Source organism: Charadrius vociferus, unplaced genomic scaffold, assembly GCF_000708025.1.
Source record: "Charadrius vociferus isolate BGI_N301 unplaced genomic scaffold, ASM70802v2 scaffold61, whole genome shotgun sequence".
Lineage (NCBI taxonomy): Eukaryota > Metazoa > Chordata > Aves > Charadriiformes > Charadriidae > Charadrius > Charadrius vociferus.
In genome coordinates, this window is record NW_009646945.1 from 1595849 (window position 1) to 1613283 (window position 17435).

General features: G+C 40.8%; 1 protein-coding gene across 3 annotated transcripts; it reads right to left on the reverse strand.

Annotated features, from left to right (window-relative positions):
* Positions 1-4636: 4636 nt before the first annotated feature.
* On the reverse strand, positions 4637-13509 carry KLF6 (Kruppel-like factor 6). 3 transcript variants are annotated; one of them, XM_009895087.1, is made up of 4 exons: positions 13231-13509; positions 9893-10355; positions 7933-8056; positions 4637-7497 (listed from the first exon to the last, which is right to left on the reverse strand). In XM_009895087.1, the coding sequence occupies exons 1-4, from the start codon at positions 13330-13332 to the stop codon at positions 7446-7448; spliced, it is 741 nt and encodes a 246-aa protein (XP_009893389.1). In that variant the 5' UTR covers positions 13333-13509; the 3' UTR covers positions 4637-7445. The 3 variants fall into 3 exon arrangements, with proteins under 3 accessions (XP_009893389.1, XP_009893388.1, XP_009893391.1); XM_009895086.1 differs by having other exon boundaries at positions 9782-10355; XM_009895089.1 differs by lacking the exon at positions 7933-8056 and having other exon boundaries at positions 9782-10355.
* Between the last annotated feature and the right edge of the window lie 3926 nt (positions 13510-17435).

A 17435-nucleotide genomic window follows, 5' to 3' on the forward strand; every position in this document is an offset into this window, starting at 1 on the left:
ACAATAGTCTTTGACTATCTCTGCATGTTCAAAGATAAATCTTATAAATGAAATAACATACAGTAAGGTGAAGTACATAAAATTCAGAGAAATACAGCTTTGCATGCATAACTAGATTTTTGATATATTCAGTATCAAATCCAAAAGGTAGCACGCTACAGGAAAAATATATTACTGCATCCAGTGCAGACCTGCTGCCTTCCTAAATTATTACTGAGGTGTTTGCTCCATTACAGAATTCAGTACATGCATCGCCTTCCCCAGCCCCGTCAGATAATTTGCCTTTGTCCAGGACTGACCACACACTCTGCTTCTGAAACGCACAGAGGCAATAAAAAGAAGATGGAGGTTTAGCAAGTGAGGCACTGAGGGACTAATATTCGGCAATGCTAATTCCAGCTAAATTTATATTGTATTGAAAGAAAGTGCTGTTAAAGAACAGCTTGGCTTACATCAAGACATGTGGTTACCAGATTACGTTCTATCTCCGCTCAAAAACATTTAGAGAATTTCTCATTAAAATTATTTAAAGTGAAACAAGTCAAATAAATCTACTTAAGAGTGTTGTTGCATTGCCTCATTTGTGCTGAAAAAATGTTGCTTGTTTTTTATATTCTATTTTAACTGTACGTATGAGGCTTTACTCGCCCATTAACAAAATACATCACCTCCCAATTGCTTTCTATACCTCCTTAAATGTTAAACATAAACACATATCCCATCTGTTTCCTATCATGACACCAATCCAAAATGGCTGCACGAGACACCTCCGCATAATAGATCGTCTTAAAACACCTTAGCGGTTTTGCTTTATGGACTTATTTTTCCTGTGACAAATTATAAACCTATATTTCAAGAACACGACCAATCTGTAGCCTCAATTGCAAATTCTGAATAGTTTCTCTTTATTCTAACAAAATGAATCTGATGCAGCACTTTTTTAAAAGCCATAGGCCACCTTTGTTGCTATGGTATCCTACAAATCCATTTAATTTCTTCAGTTAATAATTTCTCGGCTAATAATTTGTGAAGCATTCAGCTTGAAAACATTACAGTTCAATATAGTCACTGCCATAACTTACAAAATTATTATGTAGCTGTTGTGTAACTGAAACTGCAGGACAAATTACAAGGTTTATCATCAGTCTGCAATCAAAAATAAATTTCAGGAAAAAAATCACATTTCTGTTAAAAAAAAATAATCAGCTTTTCAGCATTGCAGTGCCTGCACTTTTAAACTCCAGCTATCAAATGTTCATGGGAAATAGACAACATATAGTCATAAATGTCATTGAATGAAAATCTCGTTCTGAATGGATTTCAAACATTCTCCCTCCTCAGGTTCAGCTCTGTGAAAAAAATGACCGTATCTGGAGCAAGTTGAATTCAGTGAGGAATTTCTCCTTGACTTAAATGAGCTTTTGACCAAGGCCTCACAATATTAATGCATGAACCTGCAAACCCTTATTTCCCAGGGTAGCTCCAATGAATCCTAGACTGATTAAACCTCTGTAGACCTATGTGCAAAAGCAATACTTCGTCTGCTCATTCTCCCTTATATGTAAGAGCTCAAATGGTTATGAGACCGTATTGCTACAGGTTTGATCAAAAATAAATGCCATATATCTAGGGACCATGAATAAGGGATGAAACAGCCAGTGTAGAGGTAAAGGAGCTAAAGGAAAAAAAATAAAGATACTATTGCCTTGGACTGTATAATCTCAGCAGAGTTTCTTGCCGTGTCAGAGGCTTTATTTCAGAAGTACCTGATAATGCCTCTTGGCTACACAATCCCGTGGGATGTGGAAAAAGACGGCAGACTTCTGTGGGGGTTCGAGCTGCTCGGTAACCTCTTGTCACCAGAAATAAAGAACTGGAGTATCGGTGTTGTCGCCCGCTCTATAAACTGGTGCTACCTGAGGAAGCAAAGCTGGAAAAGCTTGAGAAAGAAGTATTGCAGAGATTTCCTATCCGAGCCATTTTGTCTCCAAGGAATTTTTGAAAAATAAAGAAACAAGGAGGAAATACAGGTCCTTTTATGCTTTAAAAGGCAGAGGGGAAATCTTCTTTACCTGTGTCCCCCCCTCTTGTGCAGTTAGAGCTCCCCTTACTGTTTCAGTCTACATTAACTCCGCTCTCCAGACAAGGCTAAGGAGACCTCCAATGGATGGACCATTATTAAATTATTAAATCCTCTTATTAAAGGTTGTCTTTCTGTGTTGTGTGAATATTTAAGATCCCTCACTCCTTTGGTGCTGTGTAAATAACACTCAGCTACTTTTTGAAACAATCACCATAGTGTTTTTCCTTCTCCTTGTTTGTAATTTTGCTGCTGCTATTTGTGTGATTTACAGAGGTTGTTTTTATTCCTCAGAGCTTTCAGTGCAATTAAAGAAAATAAAGAGCGAATGCTCAAGCAGTTGAGAAGGATGGGAGAGGTAAAAGACGGACACAAAGGCAGAGGTACCATGAGCGACTTCTAAGGAGGAAAGAATACAATCCAGCTTGTCTTCAACGTGCTCTAACAAGCACAACAATTCTAGATCCAGTTTGCGACAAATCATACTATGGTTTAGAAGGAAGAGAGACAGTAACTTCTAAACAATATGAACATCCAATTTGAGAAAATAGCAATCATTTGTCTATTGTGAAGTTCAAAGTCATGCTGTACTTATAATAAATACACAGTTGTTCAGGAAAGTCAGTAAACTGTGATACGCCCTACTTGCACTGACCATTTAGTATGCCACTAATTTTTCACACCCGAAGAGGAAAAAAAAAAAAAACAAACAGCCAAACAGGTTCTGTTTTGAGATTTTAACTGTTTCATCTTGACCTTTGCATGCACACGTGTGCCTAAGTGCACAAACATGCCATATCTACTAACCTTTGCAGCAAGAAGCTAACATGTTGGCTCACAGGCTCTGTCCTCATTTTCACCTTGTTAACCTCAGTTGAAGTTGTTGGAACTTGCTGAGGCTACTAATCCAGGTCCATACCTAAGCTACCCGACTTCTTCACCCTCAAATTCACATCCCTTCCCATTTGCTCTGCATTTCAAAACCTGAAATTAAGCAAGCCCACAGTAGATGTGCCTGTTGAAATGCACTAACCCTGAAATGGCTATTGCTTTCTGGTTTGCAGTTTCCTTGTTGCCCAATAGCTCTGTCACTAGCCATTTTTTTTTCCTGAACACTGCTTTTTTTTCAGTACAATCTCTCTGAGGGGGAAAAAAAAAAAGGATGTGGGAACTCAATAACATCCTTAATAATGGAATTATTGGGCTTTTTTTTTTTTTTTTTTTTTTAAGAAGGTGTTTGAAGACACAGCCCTTGATGACACACACCCAATAAACAGGCAAAAATTTGCCAATCCTTGTTCTGTGTTACACACCCATTGAACATTTTGGGTGGAGAACCTCCAAGGTCAAGCTCAGTTCTTTAAAAATATTTCCATTTCTACATTGTATACAGATGAGGAGGCAAAATGTCACAATCCCTAAACCTCGGTAGCCTTTTCTATTTCCATTGCAACTGTAACTAAGTTTCCCAGAAGACAACTGTGTTTCACTGTGTGAGATACCGTACCAGTGGTGAAATTTATATATCCTTCTTGTTGCAGATCACAAATTTGCTCAAGTTGCCCTTTCTTCCTTGCCTATACAGAGGCATATTGTCTACTGCCTGGCCTGCTGCAGGGCTAACTGAGGTAGGTGCCAAGGGTCTCTCCTCCGCACTACTTCTGCCTCAATCTGTGTTTATTGATTCAGTTCTTTTCTGCATCATTTTTAGACCATTTTCATCTAAAGCCATGAAATGTTCTGTTGCTGTGAACCAAATTCACATGTTCAAAGTCAGTTTCTCAGCACACAACTTTGCCATTTCTGCCAACGGCTTTACTCAATGCTTAAGGGAATTTTAACACCAGCATGAGCGAAGCAGAAGCCACAAAGCAACATTAAACAAGTTCTGCATGCGTCTGAAGCCAGTGTACATGCCAAGCATGCTTTGAAGAGCCACTGCTCTGAGAAAAGGCAGTTCACACAGGCTTGTGTTTGGCTGGTTGAAGGTCACCACCAGCATGTGGGTCAGGTCAGCCCTACAGCACACTCAGATCTGCACATCTGGGCCAGGTGGCTCTGACGTGGCTCCTTCCCCACATTCCTTCCCACAACTGCGCCTTCAAGGTTTCAGGGAAGCAGTTCAAAGGCCCACACTCCGCAGTAAAAGTGAAGGACAGGTGCCTCCAGCCTAGCCATCGCCTTTCTGGTTTTTCCCTTCACTTTAAATGCCCACTGAATCTCCTTTCCCACACCCAGAACTTGTCCTACGTGCATTCACCTCTCCAGAACAAACGATTTGGAATAAAGGTGCAGTCTTGCAGTAACAATCATGTTAACTATTTATTCCGCTGAGACAAAAAGATGAGTCAACAACAGCTTTTGAGATATGGAAGAACTTTTATCTTCTACTGCCAAAATTATTTTCTCATTGGAGCTTGTATTCCACAAAGCGACCTGACCCTAAGGCGTTTGTACCTGTGACCAGGTGACTCAAGGCTAAGCGTCAACATAGTATTTGACATTGTTTGGTGTTTAGGACCTCAGAGAGGAGAAAGATGAAACCAGACACATGATGCTGATAAGAATTTCTTTTTATGTTATTCCAATAAAAAATACATTCATACAGAAATATAACAATCTTGCAAAAAACAATTTCAAATAAAATCTTGTAAAACAAAATTTTTACAAAAATCTTACAAAGAGATTCTTTAGATAACAGGGTGCTTCAAAACCAAAAAAAGAAATTTCACTAATAGAAACTTTTTCTTCTTAAATTTCAAGCAAAAATGTTTTATTTTTTTTTTTATTTTTCAGCTTGATTGAGGCTCAGTTATCACCTGAACAAAATGTACTTGCTTAGTAAGAAAATTACAGGCATTTGACATATGGCACACAGCCCCACCCCATCCACACAAGTCTGATGATATTTCACAATTGAGACAAGCCAGTGCAAGTTTAATTTTTTTTTTTGTTTGGGGTTGGTCTTTTTGTCTGTTTGTTTTTGCTTTTGTTTACTTTCTTACTTATAAGAATTATGGCTAAGCCAAGGACAATGCAAACAAGGAGTGAAAAATACAACAAAACCCAACCCTAAATAGAAATCCATTTTCTGGGAAATTTCACTTGTTTGGGGGAAGAAAAAAAAAAAGTGCATTTTCAGGCAATTTAAACCAAAAATGAAATGAGAATGATTTAAGCCTGTGTGTTCCTTAGAACCAGATCACTTGCATATACTTTTTTTTTTAAACCACTTATCTACATACATTTCCAGGAAGATATACCAAAATATTAGCATAGTAAGCGAGACTAATAATAAATAGAAAAAGAAACAGGTCATGTGTTTCATTGCATCGACCGTAGTGAGCTGGTTTAAAAACAAAATAAAAAATACCGCTTTTGGACAGACTATTTCTACTCTAGGAAAAAACAGTCTTTATTTTAGCTGAACTATGTAAAATTAGAGCTCAACCACCACAACGACTAGCTCACTCACAAGTCCTCCAGTAAGCTGGAAGGCCAAAACCCGAGTGTACTTCATCTGCAAACAGCTAATATTCTTTTAGCATGCCAATATTCGGTTCATATCATTCTTAAATGGCCACAGATACGCTATTCCAGACAACCTAATAACTACAAAACACAGTCAGCAGTCTGAGAAGGACTGAATGCCAACAAAGCCTTTAGCATACCATTAAGCTAAAGGTAAAGCCTCTAAAAACACTAGATTTTAATTAACTGTATCTTTCGTTTCTTTGTCTCCTTAATGACCGTATTGCGGGAGGGGGAGAGGAAATATTTTGATGGGCTGTGGCATTTTCTAGCTATGTGTTCTAATTTATTTCCTTTTAAAAAAAATATTTATATATTATCTATATATATACACACATACACAGACTGTACACACAAATATACATACACAATTATTTTTCTGCCCACTTTTAAAAAAAAAAGTAATATAGTTTCTTTCTGTATGACCAACAGATAGCTAGATATATAGATGTGAAACTTGTGCCTTTTAAGCAAATACATCTTTTAATACTTCTGTATCTTTAATATGTACGAAAACTTGACATATTAAGTACAGTTGGGGTGTGTATATACACAGTTGTTGTGCAAGGTCAATATAAAAAAAGTCTCAAGGTGGCAGAACTGGTCAGGTATTCAATTGGCATATGCATTATACTGTAACACAGTCAAATTGTCTAAGTTAAACAAATACTGTACTGACATGAACGACTTTTCTCTATATTTGTCTTTGTGAAGGAGGACCCTGGAAGTAACCTTTTTTTTCCCCTCATATTATACATTTGATACAGTACAATGCCAGGTGAAAAGAGAGCCTTAATAAAGCATGCATCACCCATACCCCTGTATAAGACCCCCTACAAGAGAAGGTCACTTGCATAAGGCACCATTATTAAGGTCAACAGTGCATTAACAGCTAGAAAACCAGAAGTTAGTCCTCAAGGCATAAATAAGAGAAAAATTAGCTGCATGAGAAAAATCAGTTTCTAACCAATAGTGGTTTTATCCACCCAACAGAAAAAATTATTCATGTTCCATACATTATGTAACATTAGACCAATTGTATTTTAGCTGCTCTTAACTGGAATCAAAACTGCAGTCCTGATTAAAGAATGGAAAAGCATATAGTTCCCCAGAACCATGCAATAACCTTTGTATTATAATGAAAAGTTATAGTTGTGTTACATTTGTAAATACACAGCTTATACAATGGATTACAAATGAGCTCTGTAGCAAGTAAAACAAGCTACTTGACACATTGCACGTTTAATAGCTGCACCAGACACCTAAAGCTCCTCTCACACAGGAACGGGGAGGTCCCCATCTCCATTCTGGCATCCTGACTCTTTTTATTCCCCCCTTTCCCTCTCCGTTTTTCCTCTAAAAAGGTGCAGACACCCCTCCCCCCACCCCTTGGAAATGATTGGTGGTCGTCCCATCTCACGAGATATTCCTCACATACAAGACATTCAGACTAGTTTTTTTTCTCTTACAGTTATAAAACAACCACAAGAAAAAAAATGTGCCTCAGCATACAGTCATCAAGAGATCCTCATCGCATACAGTCACCCAATCATTAACATTCTCAGTGCACATGCTCACGGCAAAGGCTTAGGAGCCACTCAGAAGGTTAGATACCAGTGTATGAGTCCAGGAAACCCCAAACATCACGCACCGCGGTTGCTATGCCGTTTCTTACATGACTTATTAGCCCTCAAAAGACCTGCAAGGAAGTGAGGTCCTGGAGGCAACTGGGTAGGGTGCAAAATGGCATGCTTTGGCTGGAACACGCATCCCTCTGCTCAAGGCTCTTCAACCTTGACGCCTCTTAGCCCGCAGGATTCACCTCTTGACCCATTCAGAGGTGTCTCTTCATGTGAAGGGCCAGGTGGTCAGACCTGGAAAAACACCTGCAAGGCAAGAGTCAAGGTGCACGTTAGCCCACGGTTGCCGGCACGCACGACGCCATATGCGTGGCTGAAGCATCCCCCCTCCCCACCTTGTTCTGCTGCTCCAAAACACGGCTGGTGGAGGAGGGTTTCGGCATACCCTGAATACATGGAAGCGCTCGAGGTGTCTGTGGGCACCCGGGCACCCTGCAGATGGGTGGCAACACTAGGGACTTCTCAACACCCATCAGCAACATCAAGCTACAAACCACATCCCCATGACTAGTAACACGGAAGGGTTTTTTTTTCCAGCCTAAATATATACAACAATCCCTTAAAAATACCGGACACGGTTGCATTCCCCAATGATTCCTTCACAAGTGAGAAGCAGCCCAGACTCACTTTCCAACAAGCATTAAAAATAGCTATTTTAAAAGGTGCGTTTCAGTCACATACCTGTCACAGTGACTACATTTAAAAGGCTTGGCACCAGTGTGCTTTCTGAAGTGTCTGGTTAATTCATCACTTCTTGCAAAACGCCACTCACACCCTTCCCATGAACATCTGTAAGGCTTTTCCCCTACAAAGAAAGCAGATTACACGTTAGTCATGACTTCATTCAAAGAAAGATAGGTGCTATCCCATTCATTTTCTATGTAAACCCCCTCCACCCCCCAAAGACGGCCGATTTTATTTAACCTATCTAAATACTTTAGAAGCTGTAGGCAAAGAAGGCTTGCAAAATTCATCTACGCGATTCCTACTTAACTATTTTGCTGCAACAGCACGTCAAATAATCTCATTCTTATTTAAAAGAAAAAAAATGATTAAACAGGCTCACAGGAAACAAAGAAATTCAACCTTCTACCATTCCGGTTCATCCGTAATGGCAGGCTCACTCCCAAACATGTACCATTCACCTCTTAAAGGTGATTAAAGACAGCACAGCAAGGCTCCAAAATGCAATTAGGCTACTGTATTGCATCAAAGTCCTCTGTCACTCACTCATCTGCATAACATGCAACCTCCTTTCTGCTGAGCCACATATTCTTGGAAAAGCCTGCACGCCACTTTGAACACTGCTATTTCAGCATTCAAGAAATACCACTTCCATTCACAGGAACGTTCTCAGCCAGACAGCACCGGGACAACAGTTCTGCAATACTTCTGAGGCCGGCAGCTATTTACGTCTGCTCAACCACCATGGCTTCAGTGGAAGTTGTTCTTTCCTCTTGAAATAATCTTGTTTTATCTGACTTCTGCATGACAAAGGGAGCATCCGAGCTTGCTCAGACTTCCCATAAAAGCCACAAAATGCTGAGCTCACGAGTCAAAATAGGATCTTTTCCTTGAATTCTCTTTCCACATCTTGGGGGGAAAAAACCACCCGTGTAGGTCTTCGGATTGGTACACCAAGAACGCCAGGCCAATTCCTCACACTGAGCGATGACTATTGAGCCAAGGCACAGCTCTACATATCTAACTGCTGTCGTAAAGAGATGTCAAATAATAATGCTCAAGCAAGCAAATCGGCACACTGTTTCAACGATAAAATACTTAGAAAAGCCCTGAAGTGTCTGTCTTCATCACTTTCTTTCCAAATAACATACAGGATTGTTATTTTTAGTTCAAGTTCCATAACAATAAAATGCTGTTGCTCAGTATTTTGGGATGAAATTATACAGTAAACCATACGTTCCCAAGTCCAATTAGGCAGATCTGGTAGAAGGATGAGAACACACTCTGGCCTTCCAAGATTTTTGCCGATAACGATGGCACGCAAAACTGTTTTAAATGATTTACAACTATAGCTATACTTTATATAATCAAGGCCTTGGGATGTCTGATTGAATAGACCGATGCAGACTGAACCAGGAAAACAAGCTTTTACAGTATTTAGCGATCTGACTGATTTTTGGATACGATGCTCCTTGTTTTGCGAGAAAGTCCCAGCTCGCTTTTGCTTTAGAAATAAACGTCAACAGAGGTCTAGCGTCTATTTTGGCTACACCTTTGCTCCTGATGACCGCACACCGCTGCAGCTTCCCGACTATCACCTGTTTGGACGAGTGGTTCCTATTTGCTATGACAGCAGACTAATCTACCGCCAACTGCCTTGGCTTCATCTAGCTTACGAAGAGAATGAGGAAGTGATGTCGTCCATGCTGGTAAGCCTCTACTGCTATTACATCATCTCTCCAAACCTGGGCTCCCACCCAGTGATTGTGTAACGCTGTGACACCACCACCGTCAGGGGTATTCCCTACAGTACTTGCCAACGCTTAATAAGCATACGGTTACTAACCTGTATGAGTGCGCTGATGTGCTTTCAGATGTGAACTTTTGGTGTAAACTTTCCTGCAACCGTTAAAATGACACCTGTGAACACGCCTTCTGCCATCTGGCGAGGTGTCACCATTGGCGGGTGTCCCTTTTTCTGCAGTCTTTCCAGCGGTACCGGTACGAATTTTCCCCGGTGAATGCAACTCACCCGGCGTACAATTCCATAGCTGGGAAGAAGGCTCCTTGCTCAGCTCAGGAGACGAAGGGGGAGTGGAAGTGACAGACGAACTCAAGTTTCCTGAACTGGCTAAAACATCACTTATAGGGTCAGAGGTAAACTTTGTCGTGGGCGAGAGTTCCTCAGAGCTGTCTGAAGATTCGCTGCTCACATCAGAATTCAAACTGTTGGTCTCTAAGTTCTGACTAGTAAGATTGTCCTCTTTTGGGACACACGTGTTCTTCAGTTCAGATTCCTCCTTTTTCTCACGTGCCAGAATAATTTTGGTCCAGAGATCCTCTTGGCTATCAAATTTGATTTCAGATGCAGAAACATAACAGGGTTCACTTTGAAGATACCGTTCCAGCTCCAAACACGTCTAGGTGAAAGAGAAGGAAGAAAAAAAGGAAAAAAGTTACAAGCTCGCTTAAAAATAAACCCAATTGTATTTTACACTTCAAAAAGCATGCAGGAATGTAGTACGTTCGATTTGAGGTTTCCAGGTTCAAAACAAATTAAAGGCTCCTCCAGCCATAAGTAGGTGACTGTTATGATGAAAAGAAATCAGTTTTCGAGACCTGGGCAGGAGTTCAAATGCACAGCTGAAGGTGCAAGTCAGCTTTGGTTTCCAAAATAGCATTCTAATGACTCAGTCAAATTATCATCACTCTCATCATGAAATCTGTGTTTGCAGTAGGCTGACGTTGAAAAGGACCATAGAGAACCACAACAAATAATTACACTTCGCTCTTGTGCCCCGTCTAATTTCAAGTTGTTTTGTATCTCTCTCATACAAACAGGAGGCTGAAAGGACCCAACCGAACACAATGTGCTCTGACACGCAGTTAAAACCCAAACGCCGCCGTGTCAGAAAACAAAGCCACATTTCAGCATGGCTGCGGAGCTGCCGGTCCGTCTTCTGGGGACATCAATGGAGCAGCAGACATCCTCCCATTTCCTGTGCATGAGAACGCAGCACACTCGACTTTCAAAGAATGTCATTTCCAAGCGCGCTGGCATGCACGCCACATAGCTCCAACTGCTCCCGTGCGTGTTCGGAGGAACACAGGGAACTTCAACAACAAGAGGAGAAGGGAGAAAAAAGTTCCAGAATAGAAATGTCCTATTCTATAGGATGCAAAACGGGAAATTACTCTGAGGTCCTGCTGGGAGTCCCACAATGAACAAGAACTTTATCTACTGGCCAAGAGTGCAACTGTATGAGTCATCTCTCTCTTTCTTTCACGCAATGCCAAAGGAGACTTCCTTTTAAAACCCTGACCATCTGCCAAGAAAGTACTCTGTTCAAACATACATGCAAGAGTACATGGACAACTTCCCCCCTCCCCCCCAACCGCATTCCCTTCTACTCCGTGAAACAAAACAAAACAAAAAACAAAACCACCCTAAATGGGTGAAGCTGTGGTTTTCAATTTCAATTCACCCCGCTGACTTTTTAGCCATTTTCAGAGAAAAAAAAAAAAAAAAAAAAGAAAAAAAAAGGGTATGAACTGTTATGGCAACAAGCTGATGTTTTGGGATTATTCTTTCCACTATGGGAAATGATCCATATGGAAGCTTTACACAGAAAATGGACACACCAAGTTTCCATACCAAACTCTACTTATTTTAGCAAGATCATCTCTTCCAAGCCCAGTAGCAAAACCTGATCCCAAATGCCACGCATTCCCTTCGCAGCCCCTTCCCATCTGTCCAAGAGCAGAGCTGCCATGGGAGCAGCCTCCCTTCTCCCCCAGCCCCGCTCAAGTAAACTGGGTCACATGCTCTGGCCAGGCCAGGAGAGTGGGCAAAAATGGGGAACCCCCCTCCAACAATCCCAAACCCAAACCCAAACCCACCGCTGCACAAAATATTTATGAGTTTGTCTATAATGAGGTAACTGGGTTGCAATGCACGTTAAAAACAAGAAAAAAAAAAAAGGTTTTGACAGGGACAAGACAATAGTGTATTGATTTTCCATGAAAACAGGTAAGAAAAAGCATTTCTTAAGATCTTGTTAAAACTTCCATATTCCCAGCTAATTTCAATTCCTCATTAGGCAGGTTAGTAATGGGGGAGCGGAGTGAAGCTCTCTGCGAGTTTAAATGCCTCTGAAGGCTACTGGGAAGGAGGGTTGGCCCTTCGCCAAAAACCCAAATGCCTGAAGGAAACTACTTAGCTCCATTTCAATCACGTACTACGAAGCTGCCTCTCCGAAAGGGGGGGGCTGGGAAGGGAGGGGGGGGAGCCCTCTAGGCCTAAGCATATCCCTGTCGACACAAGTTACACTCAGGTGTAGTCCCTTGGAGGAAAGACTCCTTGTCATTTCTCTGAAGATTAATCTTCACAAGACCAGTTACTACTAATTGATCATGCAGTACAACCAGAAGCATATAGTAATTGGAAAAGAAGTTGTACACTAAAGATCTTTCACTCTGAAACAAACACAAAAATAGCAAGAGATAAGATGTGAAACTTCAGAGATGGAGGAGATTAACATATTATTAGACTCTGAAAGCAGAGATTTTAAAAGTGCATGTTTTCTTTTATGTTTTAAAATCTTTCCATTTTATTTTTAAACCGAGCTTTGACAATATGACAGGTGTATGGCTAATACACCCAGGAAAATGAGTGACTGTCATTAACTAGGTATCACTCTGTTCCCATCCACTGCAGGCATTTGTGAGCAAACGGCTCTATCTACATTGGCAAGTAGTACAGCATTATAGCAGCAGTTGTCTCCAGCAAGAAACCAACATCCACATCATGTGTTGCAGGAAAATGCTTCAGATTAGCTATAGTCTCATTCTGTGGGATCAACAGTCAATAGCACTTGGAACATATTTGGTATGCTTCTGATTCAGCTTTGTAGAAAAGAAACACTGTTCACATAGTCCAAGAGTGAAACAAAGTCAGTGGAAAGATTAGGAGATCTGTTTTAAAACTGTACTCGTGTTCTGAACTAAAATCTTAACATACGACACAAAGCTACTAGTTCTGAGAATATGAGCTTTCAAAGAATTTGCAAGGTTAAAGGTAAAGAACAATCTAAGACCTGTAAAGATTAATCAAACTCGTTTGACACTTGGGCGCTTTTTTTTTTTTCCTCCTGTTTTTTTTTTTTTTTTTTTTGATCCGCTCATCCTTTAATACTGCTTTAAAAAAACCCAAAAACAACAAAGCAAAAACAAAACACACCAACAACCAAAACAAACACAAACCAACCCCACACCACCACCGAGATCCTCGTTTACCTGTTGCCAATATTCCTCCAGGGACGGCAAGGCTGAGAAGTAACCCGTGTCGTGCACGATCTGGAGTTCCTGGAAGATGCTGCACATTGGGAGAACATCCATGTCTCGAGAGTCGCGACAAAACGCAAAGTCCGTGCCGGTTGCCGAAAATACAGATGCCTCCTTTATGTGCAGCTGGGGGTTGTGTGTGCGGGGGGGTTGTCAAACCTCTGCGCTCAGTTTCCAAGCCCCCCCCCTTCCTCCAGAGAAGAAAAAAAAAAAATATATATATATAATAATTGTGTGTATATATTCTTGTGGGCTTTTTTCAGACATTTTTGTATTGACAGAAAAAATGTTTGAAAAATGTAACAGGATCTATCTAAATCTACCTTTTATCTTGTCTTATTACAGCAGTGCAATAAAGCAATGCTAAGCCTAAATTGTGGGAATGTCCAGAGGCTGGTGGGGACCCTTCAACAGAGGTATTGAGAGTGACGTTGCTAAAACTAATCCTAAATTTTCAGTGAACTGAATTTTTTGTAAATTCTGTGAGAACAATGACAAAGGGTATTTATAATGGAATTTAAAGCATTTCTGCTTTGATAAATTCATGAGGGAACCCAAGGAAGCCTCAAAACTGTCCTGATTCTCTGCTTTCTTACTTGCCTTCTCTAAAGCTGATCTCTTGAACTTCCAGCTGTGCAGGCTTCCTCAGAGGTATATATAGTAACTTTATGTATAGCTATATATAGTAGCTTCTTAAGCTCCCTAACTCTCAAGGCATGAAGATATAGCTGACTTGGGGATCGAGGAGAACCAGGAGTTTCATTTCAGGGATCCCAGCTTCTCTCTAGTTTCTGACTTGAGCTATAAATGGCCACAACGGTTCTGGATTTCCAGGTACCCCGGCACTGCAACGCGGCACCCGAAGGCTGCAACAGAGACCTTGCCAGAACACTTAAGTGATTCTTGTCAGATATTGCCTCATAGAAAAACTGATACTAAGTCTAAACATATTCTTAACTACAAAAGTCTGACAAAAATATCTGGCTGCTAGTCAGTGGTGAGCAACTTGGAGTCTGACGTGTATTGTGCCAGCGCCAGGGAGCCAACGCCAGTCTAAGAAGATCTGACAGGCCACCAGGTGCCAGCAGAGAATGCAGAGGACATACACGTAGAGGCAGGTCATGGTGAAAACAGAACATTCCAATGTGAGGTGAAACAGTGAAATTTACTTTTTTTTTTTTTTTCTTAAGCTTTTTGGCTTTTATCGTTGTATCAGACCAGCCAAAAATTTGGCAAATGTGAGTACCTTCATTGAACCGTGATCCCATATTCCAAAAGTCCAGCTGGTAAAAGGGGGAGCTGGGTCTCAAAGCAGAACAGGGTGATTGTGTCATGCACGGAGCTTCGCTCCGTGGGCCGCGGCCACACAGCCGCCCTAGGGACGGGACCATGGCCTGCGACATCCGACAGTGCTGCTCTGAGGGAAGATCATCCTTTGGTGCCCGCTTACGCCTAAGCACAGATATTTATTTGTGTGCTGGTATGGGAGCACCGGCTTTCTTGAGGTTAGGCCTGTCACCGATACGGATGTCTTCATACAATTTTAAAAAATGTGGTGGTTTGCTTTCCAAAGGAGTGTCCAGCACATGGAACAAACATTCCTAATGTGTTTCTTTTATTAAAGGACTTCTAATTTTCCGCTGATGTTTCCATCGTCGTCTCCACTCCGTTATTTCCATTTCCCCGCTTTCCTCTGTATCTGTTGCTAGTTACCTACAGATGGTAACTAAAGTATTTAATGTTTCTTCTGCCTACTGTCTTCTGTGAGCTAGCAATCACTGGTGTGAAAATGCCAGTCTAACTTTCCATCCCCTAGCCCCTCATAAACTATTAATATGGCTATTCCACAAACAAACAACTGTTGTTCATGGTAGGGTTTTCCTGTGTCTATGAAAAAAAAAAAAAAAAAGCCTAAGGTCAATTAGAGCATTATTTTACGTTTAGAAAAACAGCCAATGCTCAAGACTCAAAACATCTAAATCCAGACGACTAAGCTCACTGGGTTTAGTCAGTAATTCTTTACTTGGCTTCATGTGGCCAAACACATAAATGCATATCCAAAATTGCCTTGCAGTCAACAGATAGTGCAGATAGATTTGTGTCTTCTTGTGGCCAAAACAAGATCCTCCAAAGGAAAGTGCAGAAGAAAAAAAAAAAAGCCCTCTTAAGTAGATGAATTACATACACCTTCCTTGAGCCTACTTTTAGTTCTGTAGAGTTAAATATTTTGTGGCCTGAAGTGTGGTGTGGGCTCCAGTCAAATATAGCCTGGTAACATAACTCTAGAAATCATTAGTGTTTGTTTAACTGACCCACTGCCCCTTTGGAGAAGATTTTATTTTCAAACATAGTGACAGTGAATGCAACTCTCCGCTCTGTCTGTTTTACGCTTGCCCCGTTTTAGCTGTGTTTCACGTGAGAGATCTGGGCTTGTTAGAGACTGGATGAGTTTTACTGTGCCCAGGTGGAGTTTGAAGCACAAGGATCTTATTTTGTACAGTTATCTTCAGGTGGGCAGATGTAAATTGACGGAGATGCAATATTAAAAAGAAAAAGAAAGGTCCTTTAATAAAATGCGGTTTTAGTTGACAAGCAAGGTTTTCTGTGCTTCTGCCAGTCTGTGATTGGTTGAGCGGGATGAAAGGTTATTGCCGTAGGAAAAAATAAACTAAATCAGAGAAAGCCGTGGCATAGATACGACTATGGTGCAGTAAAAGCTGTTTAAGTTATATCCTGATGAAATGCTGCCTTTGATTAGGCTGTTACCAACGGGCATCTAAAAGAAAATTGACCTAAGTGTCACTGGATGTGTTAGTTCTAGGTTACAACTGTATTAACAAATTGTAATCTTAAGTAACAAAAAGTGTCATTAGAACTAAAGGTCAATCCCAGATAAGAAAGAATGGGTAAGACTGTAGGGTGAAGTAAACAGACGTAGTGTTTTTACCCAGTATATTTTTAATCCGGAATTAGAATGAAACAGTGAGTCAATAACACGCTGTGGTTTCGGAGACTGTTCCATGGAACGCAAGCTGGAGGGAAACTACTGGCACTAATAGCAGCCAGGTGGAACGAAGGGATGGCGTGTGAGTTGAAGGCAATTTATTGTAGTCTGTGGAGGATAATAAACATTAGGACAAATTTTAATAGGCCCCAAAATGAAAGAAAAGGAAAGAATGAACTAGTGGAGATACTTGAAGATATAATTTAGTCCCTAATGACTTTCTTCATAGTAGTAGAGTTTTAAAGACCCATTTTATACCACTGGGATTTTTGGAATCGTGCACCAGAACAGAATTTACCTTGAAAACCCTAAATGAAAACATGTTCTAACTTAAAAAAAACCCCAAACCGAAATCAGTCAGTCCCTTGGGACTACACCACTTCATTTAGATGTGCCAACCAGGGACAGAGACCACCTGATTTAGAGCAGAGGGCTTTTCATTTATGGTGGTGGTGAAGGATGCCAAAGCACATGAAATGAGCGGTCAGTGCTAATGGGCAGGGAAGGAATGCAGCTATTGAGTTCCTTGGATAAATTTCTTGTGACTGCCGTGCAGCTAATTCAGTATGTATGTCCTTGATTAGGCAGAGGTAGTCACAGATTTACTTCCCATCCCATAAATGTTCGGTGTGTTTTTAACTCTGTATGATCTAGGTTATTTATAAAAGTAGCAAAAATTAGTACAAATTATATAGGATTACTCCACATGTCAGTGCTTTTGCCTGCGGAATTGCACAACAGCTTGTAAGTAGGACTGTCCACAGTTTGGGATAATCAGCCAATTTACCTCTTTAAGGCCACCGATTTACAAATATGTGCAGAGAAAAAAAAGCCCTGTATGCTTAATTTTATTTTTTTTTGGTTCATTAATTTTAATAAGGTTCTGTCTACAAAGCTATATTGCCACGATAAATGCCCTACCACTTCTCCGTAGCAACCGCTTTTGTCGAGGATGGTGGACTGTTCCTGGAAGACCTGCTCGCCGCTGTAGCAGGCGACAGACGGTGTTTTCCAGGTGGGCTGAGCTCCACATGAGGCAGGGGGAGCACCTGTTCTGTTCTTAGAATATTCATGCATTTTTAGAGGACACATTAACTTGCTCTGCACTGTGTTCAGTGCTGAGAGTAAGAAGAGGAGAAAACCTCCTGAAAAT